An 18,143-nucleotide genomic window follows, 5' to 3' on the forward strand; every position below is an offset into this window, starting at 1 on the left:
ATATATATATAATATATATATATATATATATATATATATATATATATATAATATGCCTTTCTTTTTTAAATACGCCTAATAACAATATTACAGTAATATTTATTATGAATCTTAATTAAATTTATATTCTAAAAATTAAACAACCGTAAAAAAAAATAAACAATTTGTTATATAATTAATAAAAAATAACTAAAATAATAAACAAATTAAACTAACAGAAAAAATATATAAAGATAAAGAAAATAAACTTGTTGTGTTGTGAGTTAATACAATTTTCTTGTACACAAGATGACTACCTGCAAAAAAAACATATAAATAATAAAATATAACAATTTATAAAAAATAAATAAATTTGAAGCAATTAAAAAATTAACATACCTTGCTAGGAGAAGGGAAACAAAAATGGAGTGCTGAGAGGGGGGGACAAGCCTCATGGGGGACAGAGGGGAGCTTGGGGGAGAAGGAGGGAGTGGGGTGAGGGGGGGACTAGGAGGGAGTGGGGTGGGGACCGCCCTTTAACGGGCTGCAGGTGGGGGAGAGGGACGCGCCTGGTCCCTAGGCGCCTGGGGTTGCGCCTGCAGCAGGGGCGCCACCAGTCGCGCCCAGTCCCAGGGCGCTACATGCTGCTTCCTCGTGCGTCGCGCCGACGCCACGTGTCACGTGCACAGTAGAGGCGCCTGTCTGGGGGGCGCTTTGTAATAAAAAAACAAACCCCCCAGGTAAATAATTGCAAAAGAGCCCATTTTTGGTAAATAATTTGTAAAAGTGCCCCCATTTGGTGTTTTTGCCCTTGGACCTCTACTAAAAGTTTAGTACCAAGTAGCTCCATCAAGAGTGAAAAAATTGGAGAATTTGTCAAAGTTCAAGATCTTCCAGATTTGAGTAGCTAGCAACAACACAATCTCACAAGGTATGGATCCAAGTTTCTTCTTCCTCATCTCACCTGTGACAAAAAAAAAATCAAGAGAAATAATATGCTTTCCAAAGAAAGCTATTAGTGAGAAGGCAATGATAATTGAGCCAAAACAAGTGTTATATATTCTTAGAAAGGTGAAGATCCCAGACCCAAGGCCAACTTTTGGCACAAGAATGATGAACAACAGGTTCCTGAAATAACCACTTACAGGCTGTTTAACGGTGTAAACTCCACAAGGAGAGGCGGACCAAATCACAGTATTTGGCATTTCAAAATCAAGGCCAAAACTCAATAATTTCATATTGGCTTGTTGAGGAATGATAATGGCCAACAAATTCCAGCACCTAAAATTATCTTGAAAAAATGCGCAAATAAGTATCACTCATATGAACATAGTCTACCATACCACAAAGGGGTCTTTTCCTCCATCCAATTTTTGTTTATGCAAAGAGTTTGACCATTGTTTTTCATGATCAGAGGCTTAGGAAAAAACTGAAAGGTGAACCTAATCGTTAGACCTATAGGGGAGCAACTTAGGAACTAAATCATAAGTTTAATCCTTCATGAATCCAATGATCTAACTAGGAACTTAATATGTTTAATAGAACATGACTAGTATGAAAGTAAGGGTTAATTTAATTAGATACATATCTCCATCTTGAAAAGGAATCAATTGTTTCTCTAGGAAGCATCAATATTGGTTAATTCACCTTCAAATATAACCAAAAAGAGCATTGGCCCTGCATTCGGTTGAAGCATTTAAAGAGGGTAATGTGTTTTTGAGGGTATTTTAATTGTTATGCACTAAATTGCTCCAGTTTAAACATTTAATATGAAAATTTGAAGAATTCTTTGGAATTTTGATCCTTCGTCGAAATTGGGAATTTAAAATGAAATATCACATATCCCACTAAAAGGGGATTGAATAATATGTTAATCAAGTATATAAAGTTTTTTTCAAAGAGGAGTTTTTCACAAGATAGTAAATATAAATTGTAACGTCCACTGATAGAAAAATAGTTTCAATTAAGAACAAAAAAGGATTGTTGTTCAATGATTGATAAAACAGTATTTTCTTAAAAGTTTTTTGAAATACACTTGTGTGATAAAGTGCATCAAAGAAGACGTGACGAAATACAAGTTAAAGGTTAAGAGAGAAGTAGAAACACTAGGTTTATACTGTTTCACTCAAATTGAACTACATTTAGTTTTCCTTCACAATAAAGTGTTCCACTAATCAAAACTAATTACAAAGTCGGTATTCTAATCTGTCACTCCTAGCTACACAAGTATTCTCAAGACCACTGTTGACACACTTCTTAGACTTCTCCTAAATCTAAGAACACACAAGTATTATTTTGTTACTAAGTAACTCCTGGCTTTCACAGACATACTGTTTGATTGAACACAAAGATTCAAACACTCAAAGAGTGGATAAACAATAAACTCGAATACACAAGATATCTTTGCTAAGAAATAGAACAATTTCAAGTACAAAATGTATCATCCAATGATTATTATAGAATATTGCTTTCACTTTGTTACTTCACTTCGTATTTCACTTCTTTTCTCTACTCACTTCATGTCTTGAGTCTCTATTTATAGACTTCATTGAATTATTTGTTGTGGGATTCATGCCTTTTTTCTTGATATGACTATTGTCTCATATCTTGGCGCAAAGCCACGTGGCTTTTGTTGGAGAGAGAAAAAGCAAAGTACAAATAATTTTTGTTATCTCTTCCTTGTCGAAAGTGACCCTTGAGGAATATACCTTGTTCATTCCTTTTTTTTTTGTCCTTATCTTAAATTCAAATCTTAGAAATTCAAACATATGAAAGGCAAAAACAAAATACTCAAATGGTTAGGTTTGTGCACTTCCTTTTTTGTCGCTAACACTAAACTCAATAATTTACACAAGCATCACTTATCCATTATATAAAAGCAAAGTGTAAGTGATTAAGTTCATTGGACGTGAGTAAAAGCAACTCAGTGTATAGACATTGGTTTTCATAAAAAGTGGGTGACAATTTTATAATAGCACATTGGACGATGGATATTACTTATTAAAAAAGTAGTTGTTCACTCAACGATTGGACACATACTTAAAAGAGTTGTAGAATAAGAATTAATACCAAGTGTATTCTTATATTGTAGGTTCTATTCACTTAGAAATAGCACATCAATATGTCAACAATTTATACCTTTGTGATCATCAAAATTATGGGCAAGGATGAATCGTCTAGTTGTATCATTGGATCATCCAATCCTAACATAAAATTCCACCAGAACAATTGGATTTTAAAAATTCCTCACTCTCCAGGTTCACATTTCATCTTCATCCACAACATCATCTATTTGTAATGCATTATCCCTTCCATTCTTCAGTGACTTAGTGGGTGACTGATGTGACAAAGATAACGGCGATGACGAAGGTGGTGGAGAAGCGAGTTTGCATATAGTCAAGGAGCGAGTTCATCGTTGTGCCTCCGCTCTACAAGCATCTGATCCACCATTGTTGTTGACACCGTGAAGAATCCTTCCTTGCTACATCATCACTATCCTCAGGGCCACTGATTTCTACAAGGTCCTCAACTATCTCAACATCTCCATCGGTGAGATGAAGCAGCTATGAATGAACTTGCTTCTTTAATGGAAGATAACTTGAAATCTGTTGTTGAAGATTTTCAAGGACACAAGTTCTGCCTTGAGATTGTTGGTGTAAAGCTAAGATTGATGTTGCATTATGGGCTAAGAGAGGAAGCGATGAGAGAGAAGACAATCACAAAATTTATTTTGAATTTCAATGAAAATATTTGTAAATTTTATATTCCAAACAAGTTATTTTATAATTAAAAAATTAATTACTCTCAATTGAATTACTCTTTCATTTGTAAATTTTATATTCCAAACAAGTTATTTTATAATTAAAAATTTAATTATTCTCAATTGAATTACTTAGCATTTAAAATGCTTGTCATTTAAAAAAAATTATCCAATCGCAGGGTGATGTAAAAAACATTAAGTCAATAGAAAGTCTTGGTATGAATCTTGGAAGTTTTCCTAAATTAGAAATCATCCCACTTTAATTTGCTTGCTTTAATCTTAATTCACTCTTAAATTATTGATAAAAAAATTCACTCTTAAATTTATTTACTCCAACTTAATATCCAAATTTAATTCCTTTTTTCTTATGATTAATTTTATTTATATTGTGATAATTACAAAGCAAAAAAAAAATACGTGATTGGACATGAGTGGTTAATGTGTTAAAATTAAAGTTCATTTCTTGGTCAGACTTTACTTACCATCCGATCAAACTTCGAATTAGTCAAGGTTCATTCCCATGATTATCTTATTAATTATTTTATATGGTTAATACTTCCAATTAAACTATAGTTCTATTTTAATATTGTTTAATTTAAATAAAATCAATTAATTGGATTTAATTATGATATATAACCAAAATAGCATAATTTTAATTTTAAACTAGTCAACATTTGTAATTATATTTATAAAAAAAACTATTTATTGAGTGTGTGTATATATATATATATATATATAATTTTTTTATATTGAAACACCTATGGACAAATAATGAAAAATAAATGTTTGATCATGTATATCTTTTGTTTCATATTGATCTTGTGAATGTGAAATCACTCAAAAATTGTGATAATATGTTATAATACTAGACTCACCCCTTCAATGATTATAAAGGAAGATGAATTGTTTTTTATTTTCCCCTTCTCTTATGTTAACAATATGAATTATATAGTCGACTTAGAGCTTGTGTTAAGATTTCACTCAGATTGAAACAATAAATAGGAACTTAAGTATTTAAAAATATAAATATATAGATGTTTAATTTTATTTAAAATAATATATTTTATTATATTAAATAAATAACATAATTTTAACAAAATTTCAAAAAAATATATCACATCTACTGTTCAATTACTTTTATATTTTCATCTATCATTCAATCTTTGTCCCCAAAAAATTTAAATACATGTGAAACTTAGATGCATTTTTAGTCTCTCAAATTGAAGTTTTATTCTTTTTAGTTCCTCCAATCAAAATTTGGTTTAGTCTTAAAATACAATTCTCTCTGTAGTCCTTTGCGTATATTGAGTTTCTAAAGACAGCTCTTAGCCATCAAAATTTGATTTTTTGTAATATAAATTTTAAAATATGACTTCTAAATTGACAAAATAAAAAAAATGAATTCTGTCTAAAACTAAAAAAAATAGTTAACCCCAATTTGTTTTGTCCCTTATTTGTGTGTCCCCACAAACCACTCACAGAGAAGAATAAGCATATGTCATGTGACTTGTGTATGAGCTTGGATGATAAGTTGGGAGTGTGATGAGAGAGAAAATAATAACTTGATTTTATTCATAAGCAACAGTAGGATAAATAGTCAAGCTTAAACATGATTAGCGGTCCCCAAGTTGCTGTCAAACTTAAACATAGTTAAAACTGAGTTGCTCCTAAAAATTAGGAAATCAACTTATCTATTATGTCCTACTATATAAACTGGTGGGACGGAACAAACCATCAATGATTGGTGGAGGAGGAGTTGGTCAAACTACTCTCCCGCAAAGACTTACAACTACAAGATGACAAGGGATCTGCTTTGCTGCAGCTGTTGGAACGTGCACATGGCTGAGATGATCAGCAGAAAAAAATGAGTCGTGGCCAACGATAAAGGGTGGAGAAGGAGTCACTCCTCTTCGCTTGGGAGGAGTGAGATGGCTCGGTTTGATAAAACTAGAGAAATACTCTACTATGATGATTGGATTACACTAATCCGTTCGGTATCTGTTTGATAAAACTAGAGAAAATACTCAAGTATGATGATTGGATTACACTGATCCTCAATTGTGTAAACTCTGTACTCTATGGTAAGCATGTTAAGAACCAAACATTTTGTTTAAGTTTTCAACGTCCTTCCAACTAGGTTTAAATTCACTTCTTTTTTCATGTAGTTTTATGAATATGTAATTTTAGTCCCCTACAATATTTATTAAACATTTGGTTCTCATGTCTTTCAAATTTCTTAATTTTGGTTTATTGTTTTCATCAGATTAACAAAAGGCCTAATCTATACCGTGATAGCTTACGAAGTCTGCTACCCAATCCAAACTGTTACAAAGACTTAAATTTTTGTTCCAGCTACAATTTAAATTAGACTAAATGATCATTTTGGTTTTGTATCTTAATTTATTTTGTTTAATCATTTATCTTTTAAAAAATTTACTTTTGATCTTTTTATCTTATTTAAAAATTTTAAAATAATTATATATCTCTTAAAAAATTTACCTTGTTATCTCATTTTATCTAAAAGATTTAAAATGATCTTTTAATTATTTAAATATATTTAAAATAATCCTTTATTTAATTGTTATTTAAAACAAAAAGTTGAATAAAGGATAAAGTTGAATTTTAAAAATAGCTTACTATGTGTTTATAAGCTATTATTTACCTTATTTCTATCAGATAATGTTAAAAATAAATTATAACTGCACTATAAAAGTAATTTAACCGTATTTTCTCTTTTATTATAAAATAACTATACTTAAGTAAATACTATTCAACGACTACTTAAATAAGTTACTTAACCAAATAGACCCTTAATATTTATTCTTTTAATATAAGTTTTATTTGAGTTTAATTTTTATCTATAATATATAAAAAAAAATATTTTATTATCAATCAATCAAAAATTATTATTAATATAATTTTTATGATAATTATTTTAAAAATTAATAACTTTTTGACATGACCAGACCAATAAAAGCACTAACATGTAATGGATAGAGATGTATCTAATTAATACCTATCATCCTGCTGCGGTGGAAAAAGGTGTAATGGATAGAGATGATAGTGTTAATGTACTTTTCCCTAAAGAGCACAGAAAGAGAGATGAAAAAGAATATATATATATATATATATATATAAAAGTATAATCCAATTTACACCAAACATATAGTTCAATGGAATTTTTTTTTCCTTGTGACTCAAACTGCTTATTATTATGTGAAACAAAACAAAATATTGAACAAAACTCCAATTTCGGAAAGAAAATTTGTGAAGTCTATTAACTCCTAACTTATTTTGGCGATTATTAGATGCAAACTATTTCATCTTGCAATACAGTATTTTACCATGCTATGTATACTAGTGGGATATCATGTCCTCCAGGTTCGAGTAGCAAAATTTAAATTCTAAATTACTTAATAAGAAATTAATTCCTTCACTATCATGTACGAGATACAAAGCGATTTCCTACTTAGAACATATGCTACCTTTTTCTCCTTTCAATAATGGTATTAAGGCGTAAAATCACAACACTTTGAAATTTCAATCAACACCTTTTAATTCCTTTCTTAAACAAATTTTATAAAATTTATGATTTGTATACACGTCAAACTTGTGTCTTGGTGACTGGTTGATCATGAATCCAAAAAAAATCTTTTTACATATGCATAGGTAAGATTGTGCGAAATGCTCCATTCCTTCACACAGTGAAAAAAATCTCCTAACAGTGACGCATTATTTATATGTATAAACCTAAAACCCGACTCCATAGAGATAATGCTGCCAAGTATTTAAAGCAATTACCACAAGTTCTAATTTTGTTTCTGGCTAGATTTCTAAAAATGTTCATCTCAGTTTTGAATTGATGCATTAGGAACTCTACATTTTTAGCATTGGTGTTATATAAACAACAGAAATTTTATCCTACTAAATGAAGTCGACTATATAGACTACACAATATCATTAGGTTTGGTTGAAGACACCCTTCAATCCAATGTTATATCGGGAACATGTTATTTTATTTTTTTCCTGTGGACGTTGTAGCTCATAGCTCAATCTCAAGGCTATGGAAAGAGAAAGGGAATACAGTGCCTCAATGAGAGACACAAGACTAGCCAACAAGTAATTGTTTCTATGCCCTGTTCATATTTTTATGCCAACAACTTTTTTTCCAAAGCTCAAATCAATATTTCATGTAATCAACAATGGTCATGTTACATTATTTACAACAGCAAAAAGAAAAAGAATTCCTCCATCTTTTTTCCCTTCATCTTTTAAGGCAGTTGTGTTTGGTTCAGAGGATAGAAATATAAGAGATATATTTGAACTGAAGCATATTGTAGGAGATGTGAGACCCACACAACCTCTCTATTTCTCTCCTCCCCCAACACAGCATTAGAGAATAATGATGCAGTTTTTTTCTTGGCAGCTTTTAACTCCTCGTGCCTTTCTTTAATGAAGTCTTGGTTTCACCAACATTAAGTTATGCACAACACTGGTGCAGTGATCATGTTTGTTTATTTTCAGATCCAGATACAATAGATGTGGCTTTCAGTTGCTCCAGCTTCTTTCGAAGATATGCTTGTCTAAGTTTCTCGCGATGAGCAGCCACCTGCTCCTGCCTTCGAAGTTTAATTTCAGAAGCCTTCTCTCTTGCTCGATTAACTTCTTCATGAACTTCCCTACAAATCAAAATCAATTAAAAGAATTAGATTAGCCAAAGACTCATAATATTAATGAGATAATTAACCCAGAAAAATCATGAAAATATTAAAACATCAGAACTCAGAAGCCCCCCTCCCCCTCTCCCTAAAATATTCAAAAACAAAATAAAATGTGTACAACCTTATTCCTTAGTGTCCCCCCTCTGTCTATTTGAAAAAGACAAATGGGTCGTCTTTGTACTCTATCTATTCAACAAGCTCAATCTAGGAAGAATTGATACTTAAACTACAAGTAGATTATTACCTTAACATATTATAACACTATATCATATTATAACATTATCTTTCAATATAGTTAATCAAATAATTAAACTTGAACCATCGGCCAGCCAGTCAACAACTCACCCAGCCCAAGCCAGGAAAAACAAGAAAAAAAAAAACTCCAGAATAGCAAATAAAAAAAACTCCGGAATAGTAAATATCATAGTTATCGATCTTAAATAGCAGGCACATGGCAGCCAACTCTAAAAATGTTATAATACAAACTAAATTATATACTACATATAAATACTAAAGAAAACCCAAAATTAAAGAAAATCATGATAAATAATAAGACAGTTTAGAAACATAATCACAATCAATATAACATAGTAATAGAGTCAAGAAATGGTGAAATTAATAGAAAAGAATATAAGAAATTAAATCAAAATGTGATATGGGAAGTCTAAATGAAGAACAGACGATTGGGGGGGTTGTTGTTCCAAGGTTAAAATGGCCAAATGGGTTTTTGAAAGCTATATCGTGGTAGCACCACTATAGCTTGTGAAAAGTGGTCATTGCAGTTGCAATGACCACTTTTGAAAACCACTCCGTTATCAGAATCCAATAGTGGTCCAGGTATGTTCCACTCTACTATAGTGCCGCTATAGCATGCTATTGACTACCATGAGTGATAACTGCCACCAAGAGAAAAACTGAATCGATAAGCCTGCATAGAATTTTTACAAGAAACACCCAGCATAAAATTTTTTTTGTTTCAGAGAGTAACATAATTTTTGGCTACCCACAGAACAACAAATTGGTTCATGAGTACCAATTTGCCATTCATTTACAGATTGGTTCACTCCTATTCAGGTTTCAAATCATGAAAAAAGACAAACCAAGTACAGAAAAGGAGATAAGGTATGCAAGGTAGGGCACCAATGATAACTATGAGATGGATAATCAGTGAAGCTTGGATTCACCAAAGACAAAGTAAGAAGAAGATAACGAGTGTGAGGAACTATCTGGATTCTGGAGGAAGGCAGAGAGCATGAAATGGATGCCTATTGCCTAGAGGGAACACCCATTTGCAATACGCAAATGACAAAAATGATAATTGTGATTTTGAATGGTAACCATAAACCTTCATTCTTCAATTTCTTCATATTAGTGTTTTAAATCCCGTATAGTGGGCATGTGTAGCCGGCCCAAAAATGCTAGTGGGATAGCAGACAGCAGGATAACTGCTATTTTGAACTTTTTTGTATAGTCTATATAATGTACACCGCATATAAATTCTCAAAAATTATAAAAACTACTCAAAATTATTGAATTCATAATTAACAAAAAAAATAAAGTCATAGCTATCTTAAACAAAACGTACAAATGTACAAGTAAATACAAACAAAAGTCAAATACAAATTTCCAAGACAAGAATCATCAATCATCAATTATTATCTTCTAAATTCAAGTTGTCTTCTTTATCACTTTCACTACTATATAGATTTCAATTTTGGAAATTGAAATCCAAAAGATAGCACAGAAAAAAAGCCCTTATTGTATTTGTTCAGAGGGCTCTTTTGGAATCAACATATAGTGCCACTATGGCTGCTATTTAACCCTCTATTTGGTCTTTCTATGGCCACTACACTAAACAGCTCCACTACAGCAACCCCTATACCAGACAGGGGCTGCTCTACTATGCCGCTATAGCATGCTATTTAAAACCCTTCTTATAGCATTACTATAGTTTTCTTATTCTAGTTTTGATGGATGCAAGAATGGAAGAAAAAAAATCTTGTGAGGCAAACCTATAGCCTACCGACTAAGTACATCCCTTATGTACTGAATACTTCTCCAAGTGACTTATTGGGAACCTGGTAACTATGGTTTCACTTTCACACCCCTAATTCTAATTCCCACTATCATCTCAAAGCTTCACATTGAATATGATGGGATGTGGGCCCAGATGTAGAGACTAGGCCCAAGATTTGGAGAGTGTATGAGAGGAGAAACCGGGGTGTGAAGAGAGGTGAGGTGGCAAGGCATCACTGAATTACCATGGTGAGAGATAAGTATTGAGGTTATATAGGGAATGTGTGGGAGAGAGAGAAAAGGGGACTTTTGGATCGTTGTGAATTCTGTTATGGCCAGAGGGCAGTAGCCACTCTGGAAGGAGCCTAGTTCTGTGGCAGTTGGGGATATTCCCCCTGTAGTTTCTGTTTCTGTTAGCAAATAACACAATCATTCCCATATTTGCATATACTTTTCCTTATCTGTTTTTGAACCCTAACAATTTGGTCCAACCTGCCAAGTGCATGACAAGAGGGAAAGGTCACAGCCCTCAAAACCACCCTGCAAACTATGCATCTCCGAGCAGAAGAGAATCATTGGAAGCTGATCGAAATGTTGTCCAGAACAAGTAGGTCGACCAGCGGCAATGGTTCTGCTACGAAGTCGCCATCAACTCCCCTTGGGGTAGATGAATTCCGCCAATCGGTGAAGAAGGTCGATTTGCCAATGTTCGACGGGGACGACCCCGTCAGGTGGATTGTTCATGCTGAAGTGTATTTTCAGGTACAAGAGACTCATTCTGATGTGACAGTGAATCTGACTCAACTCTGTATGGACGGATCCACGATTCATTCTTCAAATTGCTCCTCAACAAACACATGCTGCTAACTTGGGAGCAGCTCAAGATGGAGCTCCTGGAACACTATGGTGGAATCAGCGAGGGGGACATTTTTGAACGGTTGGCCACAATTCAGCAAGAAGGTAGCGTCGACAAGTACATCAAGGAATTTGAGCATCTTACTGCTTAGGTGCCACGGTTGCCTGGCAACCAATATTTTGGGTATTTTGTGTATGGGTTGAAGGATGGCATCAAGGGCCGAGTGTGAAGCATGCATATGCTTGGTGCATTGTCATGATCACAGATGATGAACCTGGCCAGAGCAATCGAAATGGAGTTACAGGAGAGAAAAGGAGGTTGGTCTGGTTTCTGCTCGATGGGGGTGGGAGGAAGCAATGAAGTGGGCCAAAACACCCAAACCGGCCCATCAAGTCCTCATATTGTGTATGGGTCGGGTCACACACACAGATCCATCTTTCATATAAGGAATTGTCTAAACGTAAGAGGAAGGGCTTGTGTTACAAATGTGGTAATCCATTCCATCCTAACCACCAATATTGAGATCGTCAATTGCATGTCATATTTCTTGACGAGGAGGAAGTGAGAAAGGTGAGACAAACATGGTGGTTGTTGAAGAACAAACCAACAAGGAGGAGGATGAGGCAGAGTGCAATTTGATGTTTCTCAGGAGCATTGTGGTGGAGGCTGGTCAGAAACCCCAAAAGATGAAAGTCTGAGCCACGACTAATGAAAATCCCATCCTTTTGTTGGTGGACAGCGGCGCCACTCATAATTTTATTTCGAGGAAGCTTGTCCAAGATATGGGATGGCAAATTGAGGCTACTAAACCTATGAATATCAAACTTGGAGATGGATATTTGGCAAGAGCGCAGGGGATTTGCCCAGGAGTAGAGTTGGAGATAGGAGGATTGAAATTCACGGTTGATACGGTTCTATTTGACTTGGAAGGAGTTGATTTGATTCTCGGCATTGCGTGGTTGGCTCCCTTGGGCACAATAATGGTCGATTGGGGTGAGCAAGTGCTGCAATTCAAAGTTCAGGACCAATGGGTCACTATTCAGGGAGAGAATAACAAGCATGGAGCGCAAACTTCCCTACAAACTCTGTTGGGAAAACGCAATAGTTGGGTAGCTGGCTGCTTTGGTCTACTGAGTTGGTCATGCTGAAAGACAAAGGAAAGACTAATCTAGGCAAAACAACGTTTAGTGTCCAAGAATGTGAGTTGCAGGGAGTGCTGGAAGGGTTCAGAGAGGTATTCATAGAACCACATGGGCTGCCGCCTAAAAGAAGCAAGGAGCACGCTATAAATTTGGTAAAAAGTCAAGGTCCGGTGAATGTGAGACCTTATCATTACCCGTACCATCACAAGAATGAGATTGAGTAGCAGGTCAATGAATTGCTGCAATCTAGGGTAATTCGCCCATGTCAAAGTGCTTTCTCTAGTCCAGTCATTTTAGTCAGAAACGACGATTCATGGAGATTGTGTGTCGATTATCGGGCTCTTAACAAGGTGACAGTCCCCGATAAGTTCCCCATTCCAATGATTGAAGAATTATTGGATGAATTACACGGAGCTCAATTCTTCTCCAAATAGGATCTTAAATCCGGGTATCACCAAGTGCAGGTTAGGGAAGGAGACGTCCACAAAACAGCTTACCGTACCCATGAAGATCATTACGAATACATGGTAATGCCTTTTGGCTTAATGAATGCTCCTTCCACATTTCAATCCTTGATGAATGAAATTTTCAAATCTATGATGAGGAAGACAGTTCTGGTATTTTTTGGTGATATCCTTGTGTATAGTAGGAGCTGGACAGCCCACTTGAATCACTTGAAAGAAGTGTTGCAAGTGTTACAGCACCACCAGTTGATTGTGAATAGGAAGAAACGTGTGTTTGGTCAAAGGGAAGCATAATACTTGGGCCACATTATCTCAAAAAATGGAGTGGTCGTGGATCCTAACAAGGTGAAAAGTGTGCAAAAGTGGCTCACACCTAAGAATGTTAAGGGAGTAAGAGGCTTCCTCGGGTTGACTGGATATTATAGGAACTTCATCAAGGATTATGGCAAAAATGGCTAAGCCACTCACTGAGTTGACTAAGAAGGAAGGATTTAAATGGAGTGACAAGGCACAAGCAGTGTTCGAATGGCCCAAGGACAAGCTTACCACTACCAAACTTTCAACAAGAATTTGTTATTGAGAGTGATGCGTCTGGCCAAGGAATTGGTGCCATTCTCATTCAGAATGGTCAACCTATAGCTTATTTTAGTAAGGCATTAGGAGAAAGGAATTTGGTCAAATCTGCCTAAGAGAAGGAGTTGATGGCTGTGGCATTGGCGACCTTATTTGTTGGGGAGGAAATTCACAGTTCGAACAGACTAGAAGAGTCTAAGGCAATTGTTATTGCAACGAGTCACTACTATGGATCAACAGAACTGGGCTGCCAAGTTGTTGGGATATCGATTTGATATTGAATATAAACCAGGAAATGAGAATAGAGGGGCAGATGCATTATCCAGGATGTATGGGGAAGCTGAATTGCGAGCGTTGGTTCATTATCCAAAGTGGGATGGAGTTCAGGAGGCAATGGAGGAGGTCCATCGGAACAAGAAGTTGCTGTCTATCATTGCAGATTTGAAACAGGGCAAAGAGAGTAAACCGGGGTTAGTGCATAGGAGAGGTACGTTGTTTTATGAAGGGAGATTGGTGCTGTCTTCAACCTCGACATTAATACCCAAGATGCTAAAGAAGTTTCACAAGACCCATCAAGGAGGCCATTCCAGATTCTACAGAACTTATAGAAGGATGGCAGCCAATCTGTTCTGGTTTGGTATGAAGAGGATTGTCCGGCAGTTTGTGTTGGGCTGTGACACATGTCAGAGGCAAAAATACCTTGCTGCAGCACCAGGAGGTTTGCTACAACCATTAAATATACCTGAACAGATTTGGGAGGAGATATCCATGGATTTCATCACAGGACTCCCAAAGTCAAAAGGATATTAAGTTATTTTAGTGGTGGTGGACAGGCAGTCTAAATACAGTCACTTTATCCCTCTTAAACACCCATATTCAGCAAGGGTGTTGGCTGAGATTTTTGCACGAGAAGTGGTGAGGCTGCATGGTATCCCCGCATCTATACTGAGTGATACGGACCTTATTTTTGTCAGTTCTTTTTGGAAGGAGTTGTTCAAACTACAAGGGACAGCTCTGAAGATGAACACAGCATATCATCCTCAAATGGATGGGCAAACATAAGTGGTGATTAGAAACATTTTTTAGATGTTTTCTAGCTGACCAACCCAAAATTTGGGTCCTTTGGCTATCTTGGGCTGAATATTAGTATAATACCAATTTTCATGTGTCAACTGGAATGACCCCGTTTGAAGTTGTCTATGTTCGCAAACCACCGATGCTCCGTAGGTTTTTACCAGGGGAGGTTCACGTGGAAGCGGTTAGGAGGGAATTACAAGACAGAGATGAAGCAATTTCACAGTTGAAGTATCAGTTGCGATGAGCGCAGAATAGGATGAAGAACCAAGCTGACAGAAAGAGGGCTGACAGGCATTTTGAGGTTGGGGAATGGGTTTTCTTGAAGCTTAGACCTCATGGGCAGCTGACATTAGGAGCCAGAATTAATCATAAGTTAGCTCCCTGCTATTATGGGACTTACAAGGTGTTGGCACGAGTTGGAGCAGTTGCATACAGGCAGCAGTTGCCTGCAACAACCAAGATAAACCCGGTCTTTCATATTTTGATGTTGAAGAAAGCAGTGGGTGACAATAATGTGGAGGAGACACTTCCATCGGAGCTGGCCAGTGATGATACTGTTAGTGTGGAACCCGAAGCAATGCAGGCAAGGAGGGTGATCCAGAAAGGGGGCGAAATGGTTGGCCAAGTGCTCATTCATTGGAAGGTTCAAGGAATGGAAGAAGCGACTTGGGAAGAGGAATTTAACATCAGAAGTCAACTCCCTCAGCTGAGACTTGAGGACAAGTCTCCTCTTGAGGAAGTAGGTATTGATGGGAATGTGGGCCCAGATGTAGAGACTAGGCCCAAGATTTGGAGAGTGTATGAGAGGAGAAACTGGGGTGTGAAGAGAAGAGGTGAGGTGGCAAGGCGTAACTGAATTGCCATTGTGAGAGATGAGTATTGAGGTTATATAGGGAATGCATGGGAGAGAGAAAAGGGGACTTTTGGATCGTTGTGTATTCTGTTATGGCCAGAGGGAAGTAGCCTCTCTGGAAGGAGCCTAGCTCAGTCGCAGTTGGGATTATTCCCTCTGTATTTTCTGTTTCTGTTAGCAAATAACACAATCATTCCCATATTTGCATATACTTTTTCTTATCTGTTTTTCGATCCCTAACAGAATCCATCCAAACTATCTAGTCTAATAACATAGCCTTTCATCACATAACATGGTATAACCTCATAACACAAAAACATAAATCTGATACCTAATATTGCGCTTATAATCAGCATTGTCAACAGCTCCAGCCTTTCGCCCAGGCCCAATAGTCTTCAATTTAAACATCAAAGAATCATCATCATTAACAGCACCATCTTCATTTTCCACCAACACATTATGGCTCAGTGGCTGCAGGAGCGGTGGCAACTCATCGTGCTCAATTCCCTTACGGAAAAAGTCCACACAATACTTCTCTTGATCCTCCTCATCAGACAAATCTCCCTTCACCAACTTATCATACAACTCAGCCTTCCTCTCGAGCGCCACATAGCTCGCCGTTCCATCACTCACCGCCTTCAACTCAAGCTTGTCCCTGACACCAAAAATTGCTACAACTTTATAATAATGATTAAACCAAAGGTAATAATTAATAGGGTAAAATACGTTTTCAGTCCCCAACTCCCGGTACTTTTACTAGTTTTAGTCCTCAAACTTCAACTTTGATCAATTTGGTCTCCTGAACTTTACTAACGGTTAAAACCGTGGGACAAAACCCACTGTTTTCTTCTAAGAGGGACCGAATTAATCAAAGTTAAAATACGGAGTCTAATACCAACTTTTACCGAAAATAATACAGGCACTAAAAACATATTTTAACTCAAGTAACAAGTAACCATAGAATGAACGAGACAAGATACTTGTGAGCGCGGGCATCGACGCCGCGGTTTTTGACGGAGAATTTGTCTTTGGGGGCGATTTTGTTCTTGGCGCGTTGGTACTCGGCATCGGGGCCTGCCAATTCGCGAGACTTTTTGGAATCTTCCTGAGACTTGTACAGTTCGGCCTTCAATTCGAGAATTGAGGATGCGCCAACGCCCGCTATGGCTCGGTGCTTCTTTGGCATTATCGACGATTCCGTTAGCCATCCCAGGGATTCTGTCACCACCCTCTTCTTCCCGGTAGTCTCTTCCCCCGTCATGGCTTTTCTGCAACACAAATTTCGATTGTAAGGGTTTGTGTTCTTGCCCTGCTTGGTTCACTATGTCAGGTTTATTCAGAAGGTTGCAAATTTGATGTGCAATGCGTTCTACGTTTCATTTGCTTCAATTTTTATACTTTAATAAAATACTAGTACTAAACAAGTAAATAACTTTTATGTATTTTAAATATTTAATTTTGGTGTACTTTTTTGTTCTCATTATAATCACTGTGAAAGAAAAACTTTTTCTTTCAATGTAATTGTGATATAACGTAAACGAAAGTTTCTATAGTACCTCAAACATTGGAGGGATTTTGATACTATCGATATTGTAACCAATAAAATTTTCATATCATTTATCTTTTCATTAAATAAAAAAATTAGAAATAAAAAAATTAATAAATGTATTTCTACAATTAATCCTTGATTAATTAAAATATTTAAAAATAAATAAAATTACAAAGATTTAAAACTCAAAAATCTGAAATCCTAATCTCTTTCACGTTGAATCCATGGAAATACAAATATTTGATTTTTGTCAAATTTTTAATTTAAATTATTTGTAATTTTAAATTTCAAAAAATATTTTAATTAATCAAGAACTAATTTAAAAAAAACAAAAATTTATTTAATTAACAAGAAGATAAATGATATGACAAATTGACAATTTTATTGGTTAAAAACTAACAATAACAGAACCTCCCAAATGTTCGAGATACCATAGAAACTCTTAATATTAATTACTTTTTTCTAATTTTATTCCTTATATATTAATTAATAATCAACTATAAAATCTAGAAATTAATTAATCGTGATGTAAATTATTTTTTTCATTTATTTATCACTTTTTTCTTAATCTTGTAAAACAACCGATGATTATTATCTTGAGATAAAGGAAGTATTTTTTTTCTCACAAAATCTAATTTAATTTAATTTTGATATACTGTCAATATATTTTAATTAAATTTTATTTAAAAATTGTATAATTACTTCAACAAATTTATATTATTTGTAAATATTAACAATTATGACCAAACATAATTGTAAGTAATGGACCTTTTGGCTAAAAGGGGTCATTTTTTATAATTTATCAAAAGATTACTATTTGAATTAACTCTCATTTAAGGTAAGTGGCAAGGGTGTTCATGATTTCATAGACATAAATCATAAAACTTTATCCTATTTATTATTATTTTTAATTGAATTAAAGTGGTAAGAAATACTATCACTTTAAAGTCTTAATATTTCAGGTGAGTTGAAAGTGATGAAATCTCATATAAGTTTAGGTAAAATATGAGTTTTATCGTCTCCAAAGTCATTATTCATCATACAACTTTCATGTTATGATAATAAAAAGAATATGAAATTTAATTCAAGCAACCTAAACTTTAAGAAATTTCATGACAATGATAAAAACATAAAATCAAAAACAGAAGTCGAA

The 18,143-nt window shown here is 35.0% G+C and overlaps 1 protein-coding gene across 1 annotated transcript; it reads right to left on the minus strand.

Moving 5' to 3' along the window:
* Positions 1-7,736: 7,736 nt before the first annotated feature.
* Positions 7,737-16,848, minus strand: LOC100790468 (uncharacterized protein At4g18257). The gene is made up of 3 exons (XM_003546507.5): positions 16,422-16,848; positions 15,773-16,096; positions 7,737-8,418 (listed from the first exon to the last, which is right to left on the minus strand). Exons 1-3 carry the CDS (start codon positions 16,700-16,702, stop codon positions 8,244-8,246), a joined length of 780 nt encoding a protein of 259 aa, XP_003546555.2. The 5' UTR covers positions 16,703-16,848; the 3' UTR covers positions 7,737-8,243.
* Positions 16,849-18,143: the final 1,295 nt, after the last annotated feature.

The sequence above is a fragment of the Glycine max genome, chromosome 15, assembly GCF_000004515.6.
Source record: "Glycine max cultivar Williams 82 chromosome 15, Glycine_max_v4.0, whole genome shotgun sequence".
Taxonomy (NCBI): Eukaryota; Viridiplantae; Streptophyta; class Magnoliopsida; order Fabales; family Fabaceae; genus Glycine; species Glycine max.